At 18.8% G+C, this 15,124-nt stretch overlaps 4 protein-coding genes across 4 annotated transcripts; 2 read left to right on the top strand and 2 right to left on the bottom strand.

The window, feature by feature from the left end:
* Positions 1-318: 318 nt before the first annotated feature.
* On the bottom strand, positions 319-1,754 carry PRELSG_0808400 (ankyrin-repeat protein, putative; the record flags this gene model as incomplete). The annotated part of the gene is made up of 8 exons (XM_028676144.1): positions 319-368; positions 465-537; positions 659-709; positions 866-913; positions 1,039-1,236; positions 1,435-1,502; positions 1,627-1,663; positions 1,746-1,754. 8 exons carry the CDS (start codon positions 1,752-1,754, stop codon positions 319-321), a joined length of 534 nt encoding a protein of 177 aa, XP_028532663.1.
* A 301-nt stretch (positions 1,755-2,055) lies between these two features.
* PRELSG_0808300 (conserved Plasmodium protein, unknown function) lies at positions 2,056-4,159 on the top strand (the record flags this gene model as incomplete). The annotated part of the gene is made up of 6 exons (XM_028676143.1): positions 2,056-2,233; positions 2,333-3,205; positions 3,320-3,442; positions 3,560-3,649; positions 3,766-3,872; positions 4,064-4,159. 6 exons carry the CDS (start codon positions 2,056-2,058, stop codon positions 4,157-4,159), a joined length of 1,467 nt encoding a protein of 488 aa, XP_028532662.1.
* A 17-nt stretch (positions 4,160-4,176) lies between these two features.
* Positions 4,177-4,824, bottom strand: SDH4 (succinate dehydrogenase subunit 4, putative; the record flags this gene model as incomplete). The annotated part of the gene is made up of 3 exons (XM_028676142.1): positions 4,177-4,196; positions 4,405-4,466; positions 4,592-4,824. 3 exons carry the CDS (start codon positions 4,822-4,824, stop codon positions 4,177-4,179), a joined length of 315 nt encoding a protein of 104 aa, XP_028532661.1.
* A 4,837-nt stretch (positions 4,825-9,661) lies between these two features.
* Positions 9,662-14,653, top strand: PRELSG_0808100 (DNA2/NAM7 helicase, putative; the record flags this gene model as incomplete). Its single annotated transcript, XM_028676141.1, has 1 exon — positions 9,662-14,653. One exon carries the CDS (start codon positions 9,662-9,664, stop codon positions 14,651-14,653), a length of 4,992 nt encoding a protein of 1,663 aa, XP_028532660.1.
* Between the last annotated feature and the right edge of the window lie 471 nt (positions 14,654-15,124).

The raw sequence follows: 15,124 nt of genomic DNA, 5'->3' as shown, positions 1-15,124 counted from the left end.
TTTTTTTTTGTTGTTTTACATATATACTTATTTGAAAAGAAAAAAAATATTATAAAGTCACGTTTTGTATGCAAACATATAGAAAAAAAAAATATATCATTTTATATTTTTAAAGATAACTATACTAGTTACTTTTTCAAGAATATATAAAATTCTTTTAAATATACAAGTATTATATTCAAATACTTTTTTTATATATGTTTAATTATATTTATAACTCTAAATTATATTAAAAATTATATGTTCTATAGAAAATATCGTTTCCTCATTTATTAAAGTATGAAAAAAATTCTATATATTTGAACTCATTTGTAATATCTAGTCCTTATTTAGTGCATCTTGTTCATTCTTAACAATTAACTCATTACCTATAAATATTGTAAAGAAATTAAAATTTTTAAGGATGAAAGAATGTGAGAAAATTAGTATATTTTAAAAATGAAATGAAATTTTTTTTTTTTAACTTTTATATAATATATAGGTAGATAATTTTTCTTTTCCAGTGAAATCGGCGTAATCATAAGCACTTGCATTATTCTAAAAAGAAAAAATAGTAAATAAAAGTTAAAAATAATAATTACATTTTCTTTTTATTATGGTCTATTATATATATGTGTATATTTTTTTTTTATAAATGTAATGAAATACAAAAATTTACATTGTCTTTTATTGAAACATCAGCACCATTTTCTACTAACAATTTAACGATCTAATGAAAAATACTGATTATAAAATTTAATTTTTAAAGAAATAAGAGTAAATTTAAAAAATAAAAAAAAATAAAACATTAAGAATTCTCATATATATATATATATAGTAGATACAAATTTTATTATTCGAAATAAAATGCAAAAAACACTATTACTTCATAATGTTTATTTATTATAGCGTAAAATATAGGAGTTTTTCCATCCTAAAATAAAAAAATATGAGAATATATTATATTATCTTTTTTTACTTTTTTATTTATAGATTGTTAGTTTTTATTGCATTTTTTTTTCTCTCTCTCTCTCATTAATTTATTTTTTTCTTATTAACATTATCTTTTATATTTATATTTGCATTATTTTCAATAAGAAATTTTGCCAAATTCAAATGCCCATGCTTAACACAAATATGCAGTGGAGATATTCCATTAACATCTTTATGATTTATGTTACTTCCTTTTTTTAAAATTATTTTTGCCATTTTTAAGCTACCATTTCTACAACTATACCAAAAGGCTGTTCTATTATGCTAGTATAGTTTAAAGAAAAAAAAAGAAAATTTTTTATGTTTAAAATTTTTGAAATCTTAATGGGTTTATGTGATAAAAAATTTTATCCTTTTCACATTTAATATTTTATATTCATTCTATCATATTTATTGTTTTCTTTATTTTCATGTAAGCATATGAATTTTAAAGTTTATATAAATTTTTTTTATTATATTTACTGGAGGTTGAACGTAATCACCCAAAGGTATTTTCAATTTAGACAAAGAAACGACATCTTCGTAAGTTCCTAAGAAAAATGAAAATATTATATGAAAATAATATTAAAAAAAAAAAATTAAAAAATAAAAGTAACAATATATAAGTATTCATATTAATTGTTATTAAATGATGAAAAATAAAAAAAATATTACCTTTTCGTGCAGCTATTAATAATTTTACTCTCTCTTCCTAAAAGAAATGATATATTATTTTAAAGATATATATATATAATAATAAAAAATGGAATTTATCTATTTATATTATTTTTAACAGTTGCCATGATATTTAAGCATTTCACGTTTTTAGATGATTAAATTATCTTCTAAATAATTATTCTTATATTTATTTCTTTACACAATTTATTTATTTATTTTTTTTTTTTTTTTTATGTATGCATTCTAATTATATATAAATAATATTTTTTGTACACTTATAAAAATTTATGAAAATAAATTTATATATTTAGTTTTTACGTAAATAGACATACACATAATATAGATATAATTTTATTAAAAATTATAATAATTTGGAATTCTTTATGGTGTTAAAAATTTCATACATGTAATTTATATTATTTCTAAATGTCTCTAAAAAAATATAAAAAAAATAAAATAAAATTATTAAAATATAATGGAGAATCAACAAATTCACTGGAAAATTATTCAGGAATAGGAACTGTAATATTTTATCCTCATAAAAATTTGAAGACAAAAGAAAAATATTATGGAAATTTATTACAAGGAAGAAAACATGGATATGGTTGCTAATATTTATTTTATATTAATATTAAAAATATATATATATATATATACCAGTAATTATTTTCTTATTAATAACTATTATTTTTTTAATTTTAAGGAGAATATAAATATTACAATGGAGACTTCTACCAAGGATCTTATGAGCATGATAAGAAAAATGGAATAGGCACTTATTTTTACAATAACAGTACAAAGAAAAAAAAGGAAAATAAGAAATCGAAAAAGCATGGAAATAAAAAAGAAAGTGAAGAGGATAAAGATGATGATGAAACAAATTCAAATGGAGAAAATGAAAATAATAATGAAGATGAAACTGAAGATGAAAACGAAGATGAAAACGAAGATGAAAATGAAGATGAAGATGAGGATGAAGAAGAGGATGAAGAAAAGGATGAAGAAAATGATGAAACAGATGATAAAACAGAGGATGAAACAGATGATAAAACAGAGGATGAAACAGATGATAAAACAGAGGATGAAACAGATGATAAAACAGAGGATGAAACAGAGGATGAAACAGATGATAAAACAGAGGATGGAACGGAGGATAAAGAGGTGGATGAGGAGGAAGAGGAGGAGAAAGAGGAGGATGAAGGTGAAGATGAAGATGAAGAGGAGGATGAAAATGAAGATGAAAATGATACATATGATAGGAATGAGGATGATGAAAAAGATGATGATAGATATGGGAATAAGGATAGTGAAGATGATGATGAGAATGAAGATAATGAAGATGAGCATAGTGATAATGAAGACATAAAATATAAGGAAAGTAGATATGAGGATAAAAATGAAATGAATGAAGATGAATATAGAGACAAATATTATAATGACGATAAAAATGATAAAGATAGTAAAGAAAATGAAAACGAAAAAAATAAAGAATATTATAAAAAAAAAAAAATTTCTAAAAAAATTTTGTATTTAATGAAAAATTTTGATAAAGCAAAAGGAAAAAAATACATGATTAGTCCTTTTAAAGGCAATTATATAAAAAATATTTTAATATACATATATATATATATATATATATATATATATATATATATTTAATATTAGGGAATTTTCTTTTTTTAATTTATAGAAAAAAAAAATTATTATTATGGTAATTATTTTAATGGATTAAAGCACAATAATGGAATGATGGTATATGAAAATGAAGACATATATGTTGGAAGTTGGAAATTTGGAAAAAAAAATGGATGGGGTAAATATTTTACATTTATATTTCATTATATATTTTCAATAATAGTTTTTATAATTGTCCAAATATATATAATTTGAATTTATGTAATTTTTATTAATATAACAACATCCCATATAGGAAAATATATATATAAAAAGTGTAAAAGTATATTAGAAGGATATTGGGTAGATGGATATATATCGTATGGGAAATGGATATTGCCAAATGGTTATTTAATTTTTTTTTTTATTTTTTTATTAATAAAAAAATCTACTTTTCTTATATAATATATTCAATATTTTTCTAAAATGTAATTCATTTTTTTTTTTCTTTTCGTAATATAGGAATGTATTTTGTTGGTAACTTTAAAGATAACAAACCTATTGGCAATGGCGTATGGGTTTTTAAAGATAAAACTCAATTAAATGTTTTTTATGATCAAATTGAAATAGTAACCAATTTTTCTAATTATTTTTTTATGCTTAATTTTTATTATTCTATTTTTTTTTTTATTATTATGTATGAATGAGTATAGTTATATATTAATTGATTTTATGTATGAAAAAGAAAAAAAAAATATATAAAAATATACATATCTATTATTTTTAATAAAATATATATATATATATATATTAATTATAGAATTCTAAAAGAAAGAAAAAAAAAAGTGGAAAATGCTCCAATATTGTATTGAAATATAATCCATTGTATATTACATCAACTAGAGAAGCGTGTTGAAAAAAAAATACGGCAGATTAATCCTTTTTTTTATCACCTATAAAAATGTAATAATGAAAAAATTAAAATTAATGATTTTAAAATAATACAGTAATGAAAATATATATTAGATTATTTATAAAAAATATAAAGTAAAAATAAAATAAATTTTTTTTCTCAAAAATATGTCATAAAAAAGATAACATTCAAATTTAAAAAAAAACTTATACAATATTATTAAAACTGATTATTTTATATTTAAATACCTCTAGTTTCTATTTGTTGAGTATTTTTATTTTTTTTATTTTTCATATATTCATAATATATCCTGAAATTTTTAAATAAAAAGTAAAGTTATTAATAAAAATATGAGTGAATAAAAAAATGTACTAATATATTTTCCATAGAGTTAATACACATACATCTCTTTCTCTCTCTATATATATATATTACCAGTTTATACTTATAGCAAAACATATAACACAAAATAAAAATCCATAATACATATATAACAGAACCTTATCATTATAATATTTACTATTTTCATTAAAGGAATATATATAATGTAAAACTGTCATTAAAATTATGATTATAGAAATATTAACTATTTTAAAATATTTTTCAATACTGGAGCCGAAAATTTTATTTACCAACATATTACAATAATTAACTGTGGAATTATCCATTTTTTCTCTATGTTTTTTACCTTTTTTCAAATGAATTTTCTTTTTTGTATAAAATAAATATTTTCTTAAATTTAAGACTTTAAAAAAAGGAAATTAAAATATTTCAAGAAAATAATGACTTTTATTCATATTAATATTAAATTTTTTATGAGTAAATAATTCATTTTTTAATTTATTTAATATGAAAAATAAATCTAAGATTAAAAATTTGTTTATGTAAAAATATTTAAGGCTAGAAAAATTTATAAGTTTAGAGAATAAGTAGTATATATGTATTTTTATACTTTTATTCCTTTTTTATAGTATACTTTTATTTCTAATTAAATTAAATTGCACTGAATATAAATACATAAATATTTCCTTTTTATTTATTTTCGTCTATATATCCTTATAATTGAATATTAATAAAAAAAAAGAAAATTTTATGCATATAAAATTAATTGATATCTTTAAAAAATTAAAAATCGATTTTTACGTTACTTTATAAAAGTAAGGAACATATTTTCCTAAAATTGAACAGTAAAAAGTTAACATTGAATTTACTATTATCATATGTAATTCATTGCCATTTTATATATACAAAATTTTAATGTAACTATTTTTTTTTTATAAAATATTTAAAGTTAAAATTTTCATAATTTTTTTTGGAATTTATTAATAATTAAAGTAATAGCCTCAAAGGAAATAAATGCAATGGATAATAGATATTTAAAAATATATAAAATATCTGCAATTTTTGTAATTAAATATTGGTGAAACAAATTTCAAAAATCCATGAAATTTCGATATTTTTTTGTATAATTTAATGATAAATTATAAGAAATATAAAGCTTTTAACTTTTAAAAATAAAATGTGAATCATTTATGAGTTTTTATTTTATTATGTATTTTGTGTTACATTTTTATTCGTGAGTACCTAATAAACTAAAAATTATAAAAGGAAAAGTTTTAAAAAGACTTAAATATATATATGCATTATATTTTTAATATATTTATTTTTTTTTTTAATAATCATTTAAAATAGTAGTTTTTTTATAATTATTGTAATTTTTTATTTCTACATAATATATCATCTAGAATAAAATAAGAAAAAAAAAAATTTTTTTAAATACAATATTTTGGATTTTTTGTTAAATGAAAAAGAAAGCACTAATAAAATATTATATAAAAATATTATAAATAATATAACATTGTTTTTTATTAAAATATTAACGATGTATTTTAATTGTCTTTAAAAAGTATGTTCAATAAATGGATATAAAATTGTTTAATATTCATAGTTTGGAAAGTGTTTTCACTAGAATTTATATAAATAATATTATGCCTTGCATTTATAACTATATTTTTTTCATTTATTAGCAATGAAACCAAATTACCTTCACTTTTAAAGTTATCTAATGCTTGTATATTACTTTCATCGTTAGCATAATTACTTTCTAGATTATGTCTTGGGCAATTACCCATTTCAGATAGATTTATGAAAGATTTATCACTATTTAAATCAAACTGGCAATAATAATTTGCTGTTGGATTAAAAAAAAAAAAAAAAATTAAATTATACTAATTTGAAATTTTAATGAAAATTAAAAATCTTAAGAATATGCAATAGTGAAAATAAAGAATTTTTTTTTTTATGATTAAATGAATAGCATTATTTTATAATGGTATATTTTACATAATTAAAATTTTTTTATTATTACAGCATTTAGAAAAATTATTTATCTCTGTTTTTCTTCTAAATCTCTTAAAAAACTTAAATGGAAAATTCTTTTTTTTCTTTAGCATTTTCATATTCCTCACTTCACTAATATAACTATAATATTTAAAAGATCTGAAATATTATTAGCATAAAGTACAATTTTCTATTTTAACTTATGGTAATTTAATAATAAGTAAAAAATAATTTTGAATATATATAACTTTTTTTTGTTTTTTTAGGTAAGCTAAATTAACTTTTCAACAACTTTTCATATATATATTACACAAATGAAACATACGAAATAGAAATAAAATAGCCATATAATTCTTAAGATTAAAAAATATTTTTAATAAAAAAGTAAAACTAATAATTAAAACAGTATATATATCATAATGTAAATAACAAATTTATTAATATAAAATTTCTTAAAAAAGTAATAAAGTAAAAAAGAACATTGTAAAGCTAAAATTAATGGATATAAATACAGCATAAAATATGTTAATGTGCACTAAATTAATTTATAATTTATAATTTTTCCATTTTAAAAAATAATATGATTCAAAAAATATAATTTAAAAAATACAAATATATAGTCTTTATATTAATCATAATGATACATAAAACTTTATGATTGAAATTTCTTAGAATGCAAATGAATTTTTTGTGTTATATATAGACTAAATGTTTTGGTATTCTATTGATTATGACAAATGTGTAATGAAAATATTTTAGACGGAATGCGAAAATTAAAATAAACAAAAATAAATAAGGCATAGTGAAAAATTCTGTATAATTTTTATATTGCTAATAAGAAAAATAAAATTTTCCTCATAACTAATGAAGTTATAATGGTTGTTCTATATTTAAATGTACTATATTTATATATTGTAAATTTATAATTTATGATAGAATTAAAAAAAAAATGAATGAAATATTTAATATTAATTTAAGAAAAAGAATTTTACTCTAAAATATATATACATATATTATATTTGATATACATAAGTAATAAATATAAAATTAAATACTTTTTTAGACACATTTAAAATTATTAAAAAAAAAAAAATATATATATAATCTATATTATGTCTACAATTTTTTTTTTTTTTTTGTTCATAGAAATTATAATATTTTTATTATGTGTTAATGTTTTTTTCAGATTAAAAAAAAAAAGCTAGATCATATAAAAAAAAGTTCATAGAATTGGAACAAATACTCTTATAATTTATTAAATGAAATATTGCTATCCAATAAGTTTTTTTTTAAATGAAAATAATTAAGAAACACGAAAATATAAATGAATTTCAAACTATGTTTTGTAATGGAAAATTATTTTTTAATTATTTTTAATTGAAGTTAAAAAATTAAGTTATTTAAATAAGGTACTATACTAACATAAAATTTCATTAATTTTATGTATGATAACATTTGCTTACAGTTTACAATAGAAATTTATCTTCTTCTTTTATTGTGAACTGCTCCTAAAAATGTTAGTACCAAACATTTAATTGAAGTAGTTATTTTAATAGTAAAACTACTTACAATTTTGTGGTACTTTAAAAAAAAAATTTCGCATTTATCAATAATGTTAAAAAAAAAATAGAAAATTCTCATATATTTAGTTTATAAGACACATATACAATTATATGCTTTTTAATAATTTTTTTTTTTTATTTCTTTTTTTTTTTTTTTTTGGACAAATTTTAAAATTATGAGCATTTACAATAAAAAAAAAAAATAAAGATGTACCTTAAAAATAAACGGAAATGTTATTTTAGATGATTGAAAACTTGGATAAATATATATAAAAAATTACAACATTTTTGTATTTAAAAAATGATACCCATTTGATACGTTATATAGAAAATAAACATTCTACAAAAAAGAAGTGGACATATAAAAGCATATTTATAATGAAAATGAATAAAATTACAACTATTAATAATAATATTTAATCCATGTTGTTTAAATATACTGACAAAAATGGATAATTTAATATGAGGATTAAAGTATATAAAAATATTGCTTAATTCATAATTATTCATTGTATAAAAAAAGTAAATTGATATATTTGCAAAGAGAAAAAAAAAATTTATAAAATTAAAATAAAAATATATAAGAGATAAAAAAATAATAATAAAAGTTGCTGCTTACTATTTTTATTCTAAAAAAAAAAAGATGTAATTTATATTGAAAATATTATAATTAGGATATAATAATCTAAAAAATGCTATGTAAACGAATAATTTAAAGTAATTTATTATTTAAATAAAAAAGAAGAAAAAAATCACATCTGAATTGTATAAAATATTCATGTTAACTTGATTTATGAAGATTCTTATTCCTCATATAGGATATTATCTTAGCTTCTTTTAATTAGAAAAAACATTTGTATATTTATATGCTAATATATATATATATAAATTATTGCTAATAATACACCATTTTACAATGGTTCCTATGAAATTGTTCTTAAAAATATTCATTTCAATATATTTTTAAATATAATGAGATTCTATATAAAAAAAAATAGTTACAGCATGAATCATTTGAAACATCATACATGGTAATATAATAGAGAAAATTTTTTTAGTTATAAACTAAATTATAAGTAGACTTTATTAAAAGAAGATTTTCATATGCTCAAATAACTGCATTGTAGAAAAGAATAAAAATATTAATTTTTAAAATTATTAAATGCTTTCTTAAGAATATACATGTAAGGTTATATAATTATAAAAGGCAAACACTAAAAAATGTTACATGATATTTTAGTATTATCTAAATTGTCTTGATTTATGAAAATATATAATTATTTGTTTGTGAATTTATATTATATTTTTTAACAGAATAACTATGATTGAAAAAAAAAAAAGAAAAAAAAAATTCCAAATAAAATATATATGTATATATTTTTTTTTTTTTTCTCATATTTGCTTTTTTGTTTTTTTATTTTATTTATTTATTTTTTTTTTTTTCTCTTATTCTTTTAATAAAATGAAAATATATTGAAAAACAATCAAAAAAAAAAAAAATTGAGTCACCTAAAATACGTTCAGTTTTTGTTTTACTTTTTTTTTTTTTTTTTAATAATTTTTGTTTTTTTTTTTCTCTACATAGTTAATGATCGTATGATTAATGAAAATGTGGGAAGAATGGGACGATGAATACTTTACAAAGATTTTTTTTGATTGGAACATATTCATTAAATATTCAAAAGATAATGAATTTAAAGATTTAGAAGAAAATGTAAAGAAAGAACTTATGAATTCGAAAAATTTTAATTTAAATGAAGAAGATGACAAAGATACTGAAGATAATGTTTTGTTAATACTTCGTTCTTTTATTAAAGAAAAAAAATATATTGATGTTTCTGATTACTTGGTTAATATTATTTTAAGGTGGAATTATTATACAAGTTTAAGAAGTGAAAAAGAGTTAGATTTAAATTCTGTAAAGAATAGATTAAAAATAGATTTAGATATACGTCCGTTGCCGGATGTTTATAATAATTTTGAAGAATATTTTTATACATATTTCCCTTTATTTTTAATAGAAACACAACAATTAATAAATAATAAGAAAGAAAATGATGATGTGGCAGAATATGATGTGACTATAGTAAATGATATGAAAGAAATGTTTAATTTTGATTTCTGCATTAACATAGCATTCGATAATTTAATATATTCTAACATTTTTTATGGTGATCTTGTTTTATTAAGATTTATACCCAAAAAAACAGCAAAAACAGATTCAAATCATTTATGCACTCCTGTATTTTCAAAAAAAAACACAGAAATACTATTAAATTCTTCACAAAATAATGAAAATGATAATTTATCTGTAGATTCTTATTCTTCATGTGGTAATTCTCAGAAATCATTAGATATTGAAGAAACGGAAAATGATAAGAATTCACCCATTTTTTATGACGGATGTGAAAATAATAAGAAAAATTTTATAAATTTTAAAAAAGAAATTGAAAAGGATGAAAAACTAAGAGAAAGTAATAATTATGATAAAACATGTTATAATGAATTAAAAGAGGAAAAAAATAAAAATCCTAAAAAAAATAACTTCAACAAGGAGGAAACAATGAATAATAGCATATCTTACAATAATTTAGGGGAAGAAAAAAATGATGATACTAATGATGATATATACATGATTAGAAAATATTGTGTACGACATTTATTAGGTTATGTAGTTTCAAAAAATAAGGAAAATATTAAAATTAAATTCAATTTAAATTGTAAAAATTTTGACATTATTGATAAAGTAAGGAAAGACATAATTTATGAAATTTTCTGTAGAGAGAAGTTAAGTGACTACTTTATCCGCTTATCAAAAGTAACGAGTTTAATTTCAACACTTAAACTATTTAATTGTTTATTTAATTTTAGGAATTCTTCCATATTAGGTGAAGTTATTGAAAACGAAGATAAAAATAGCTTTGTCTGCAATTCAAAACAAGAAAAAAAACGTAAAAAAAACGAAGTAGTTAATGACGACGATAATGAAAAAATAGAAATTAATAAGGAAGTAAAAATGAACAAAGATAAAGTTTTAAAATACAATAATAATGAAATACAAAATATTCATTTAAATGGTCAATTAAACGAAGATTATTTAAAAGAGAAAATTAAACACTATTTAAAAAAATTTAGATTATCAGTAGAAAAAAATGAAGAAAAAATTATTCTTAAAGACGATGAGCAACATACCCTTATTGAGAATAATTATGATGAGTGCAATGAAAGCAATTTTAGTGAGAATAGTTTTAGTGAAAATGATTTCAATGTAATTAATGAAAATAATGGAATAACAGGAAAAAAAAATTATAAAAAAAATTTTAATCAATATAGAGGTTTTAAATATATACCATTGTTGTTAAAAAAAAAAATTTTAAATATGTATAATAAATATCAACTAAGAGCTATCAATAATAGTATTATAAATGATGGAATAACTCTAATTCAAGGTCCACCAGGAACAGGAAAAACTACTACAATTTTAGGTATAATTAGTGCATTAATTTTTTTTCAAACAAATGAAACGGAAACAAAAGAATCATTTAAAAATGAATATTTGTCTACTAATAATTTAGAAAATGGAAAAAAGAGAAAAAGTCCATATGCTTGGCTAAATTATGATAAAAACCATGATTACTGTTATATTAATGAAAATTGTTTTGATGCAATGGAATATGAAGATTTTCATCATTTTCAAGAAAATAATGAAGAGGAAAATAAAAATTTTTTTCAAATAAATAGAAATAAAAACAATAAAAATGAAAATAATTATGCATATGCTATACACCTCAGTATTATGAATGCATCAAACAGAACATCAAAATTCAATGAGAAACTAAGTGAGAATATAAATGAAGAAGATATTCATAAAAATAATGAAAATAGAATAAAAAATGTAATAGGTTTAACAGAATCATATTATTATTCCTATGTAAATAATGATTATTCATTAAAAAAAACAGACCCTTTAGAAAAAAATTTAAATGAAAAATACGGCTACTCTTATTATGTTAAAGATATAAATACAGAAATAAATCAAAATGAAAATTTTGAGAAAAATAAGTGTGATGAGAAAACAAATATTGACAAAAATTTTATGAAAAATAATATAAAGCATGAAGATTTTAATGAAAAACATATAAATAAAGATAAAAATGAAAACAGTGTAAAAAACGATATGAAGGAACAAAAAATAAATAAATTGAATTTATTAAAAAACAAGAAAATTTTGGTTTGTGCTCCATCTAATGCAGCTATAGATGAAATATTAAGAAGATTAATTTCATCAAATAGAGGAATATTAGATGAAAATGGAAATCCTTTTAATCCTATCGTGACAAGAATAGGAGGAAATGTAAGTACAGATTTATTAGAATTTAGTCTAGAATTTAAAGAACAACTATTTTTACTATTAAATAAAAATGATGAAAACAAGTTTATCAAAAGAAATCTTTTAAAAACATCTACTATTATATGTTCTACTTTATCTTCTAGTTCTAATACTTCATTAATTAATTATATAGATTATTTTGATGCAATTATCATTGATGAAGCGTCGCAATCTGTTGAATTAGATATATTGATCCCTTTATCATTTTCTTGCAAAAAAATTATATTAGTAGGAGATCCAAAGCAACTATCAGCTACTGTTTTTTCTTTATTTGCTAAGAAATATAAGTATTCTAGATCACTTTTTGAAAGACTACAAAAAAAATATAAATTGAATAAATCAAAATATAATTTATTATCTATTCAATATAGAATGCATCCAGAAATTTCACATTTTCCCAAAAAATATTATTATAAGAACAAAATTACTGATGCACCATATTTTCTATTTATACTACTTAAAGAAATAGAAATAAATAAATACATTAAAGGAATAAAAAATAAAGAAAATGGATACATAAAAAATTTATGTAATTTCAACTTATTTCACTTCATTGAAAATAATTTTGGTAACTTACCTAAAAATTTTAATGACATAACTTTATGTAAAAAAAATCAAGGGTTAATTGACTGGTTCTTTATACCTTTATTACAGCATAGTGTATTTTACGATATATCATTTTCTAAACAAAAAAAAATTAGAAATTCATATATTAATATTGATGAAAGTGAAGTTGTTTTACAATTTATTGAATTTTTAGATTATATTTTTACTTCAGAAAATGTACATGAGTGGTATAGAAGAATCGGTATCATAACCCCATATTCTACAGAAAAATATTTTCTAAAAAAGGAATTAAACGTCTTTTTTACAAAAAGAGGTTACAAAAATAATATTTCTAATTTTATTGATATAGGAACAGTGGATGGATTTCAAGGAACAGAAAAAGATATTATAATTTTTGTATGTGTAAGAACAAAAGGATCTTTTAAAAAAAAAAAAAAAAAAAATTTAATTGATGAAAATGAGGATATGTTAAACTTTAGTTCGGAATCTTCTATAGATGAAACGGATCAATCGAATTTATTTTTCTCTAATTACAAAAGATTAAATGTGGCTTTAACTAGAGCTCGATATAATTTATTTATTTTCGGAAACTGTAGCTTTTTAAGAAATTGTGATGCATGGAATAAAATTATTCAACATTATAGAATAAATAAAAAAATTATTAAAATCAAACATAAAATTTTTGTTAACAAAATGAAAATTTTATCAGATAATATTAATGAAGAGAACTTATTTGATGATAAGCTGCAATTATTTAATAAAAAAATTGAAAATTCATTCTATAACAAAAATATTATTGATTACAATTTTTTATTAAGTAATGAAAAAGAAGATCCTCCATTTGATTTAAAGAATTTTCTTTATTCTAGTGAAATAAACCAAAGTGAAAGTGTAACAGAAAATGAAAGTAATGATAGAAATATTTATTCTATTGAAACAAAAGTACAAACAAACAATAATCAAAAAGAAAGCGATATCATCAATTTTTTTAAAGAATTAGATATTGATCATGATGAAATATTAGATGATTCAAATTGTTCAACAGGTGAGATAAAAAAAGAAGACATAGAGAATAATAAGGAACACAAAGAATTTTCGAAAAAGGAAAAAATAAAAGGGAAATATGAAGTAAGTGAATATAAAGAGGAACAAAAAAGAGAAAAAAATGAAAAAGAGGATGAAGATAAATATGGAAATGAAAGAGATGAAAATTTATTAGATAAAAATAATATTATTACGAACAAATCAAGAGAACAAATAAAATTTACAAGCATTGAAAAAAATAATGATAGAGAGGAAAATATATTAGTAGAAAGAAGTAAAGAAGAGCAAATAAATGACTTAAATTTAGAAAATACAAAAATACATACATTATCATTGCATAATACAACTAAAGAGGATGTTAATGTTGCATTCAATAAAACAACCATTATGAAAACATGTGATTCTCTTAGTATTAATGAAAATGAGAGTAAAATAGATTCCGTTTCACATGAAAATAAAATATATTTAAGGAATCATAATTACTTTATTGACACACTTTATAATTATTGTAAATCAAATAAAGAATTATATATAGCAATGAAAAGTATTTTACCTAATTTTTGTGAAAATTTTTTATATAAACACAATTTTTAAAAATCAGATAATGCTTTAATTTTTTTTTACATTTCTTCATATTTTTCTTTTTTTAAATTATTTAAAGTATTATTAGCTTTGTATTTTAATTTTTTTTTTTTTTTTTATTTAATATTTCTTTTAATTCTCTCCTTTTTCAAATAAATATGCCTTTCATTAGCAAAAAAATTACTATTATGAATTTTGAATTTATATTTTTCTTTAACTTAAATATTAAAATTTTTTAATGTTTCTCTTTGTTTTATTTTACGTGCAGTTTTTTTTTCACAATATCCCTTTTTGTCAATTTTTTTGTTTGTTTTTCGTTTATTCTAATTAAATTATTATTCATATATCTTTTAACATATGAACATATGCCAACAAAAAACTTTAATTTTTATTAAAATAAAGATTATTATTATTATTATTACATATGTTTTTTTTTTTCTTTTTGTTATTTCATGTTATCATTACCGTTTTTGTAATTATTAT

Source organism: Plasmodium relictum (assembly GCF_900005765.1).
Source record: "Plasmodium relictum strain SGS1 genome assembly, chromosome: 8".
NCBI classification, from domain to species: domain Eukaryota; phylum Apicomplexa; class Aconoidasida; order Haemosporida; family Plasmodiidae; genus Plasmodium; species Plasmodium relictum.
The sequence above is the reverse complement of the archived record's forward strand: the minus strand, read 5'-3'. Positions and strand labels throughout refer to the sequence as shown.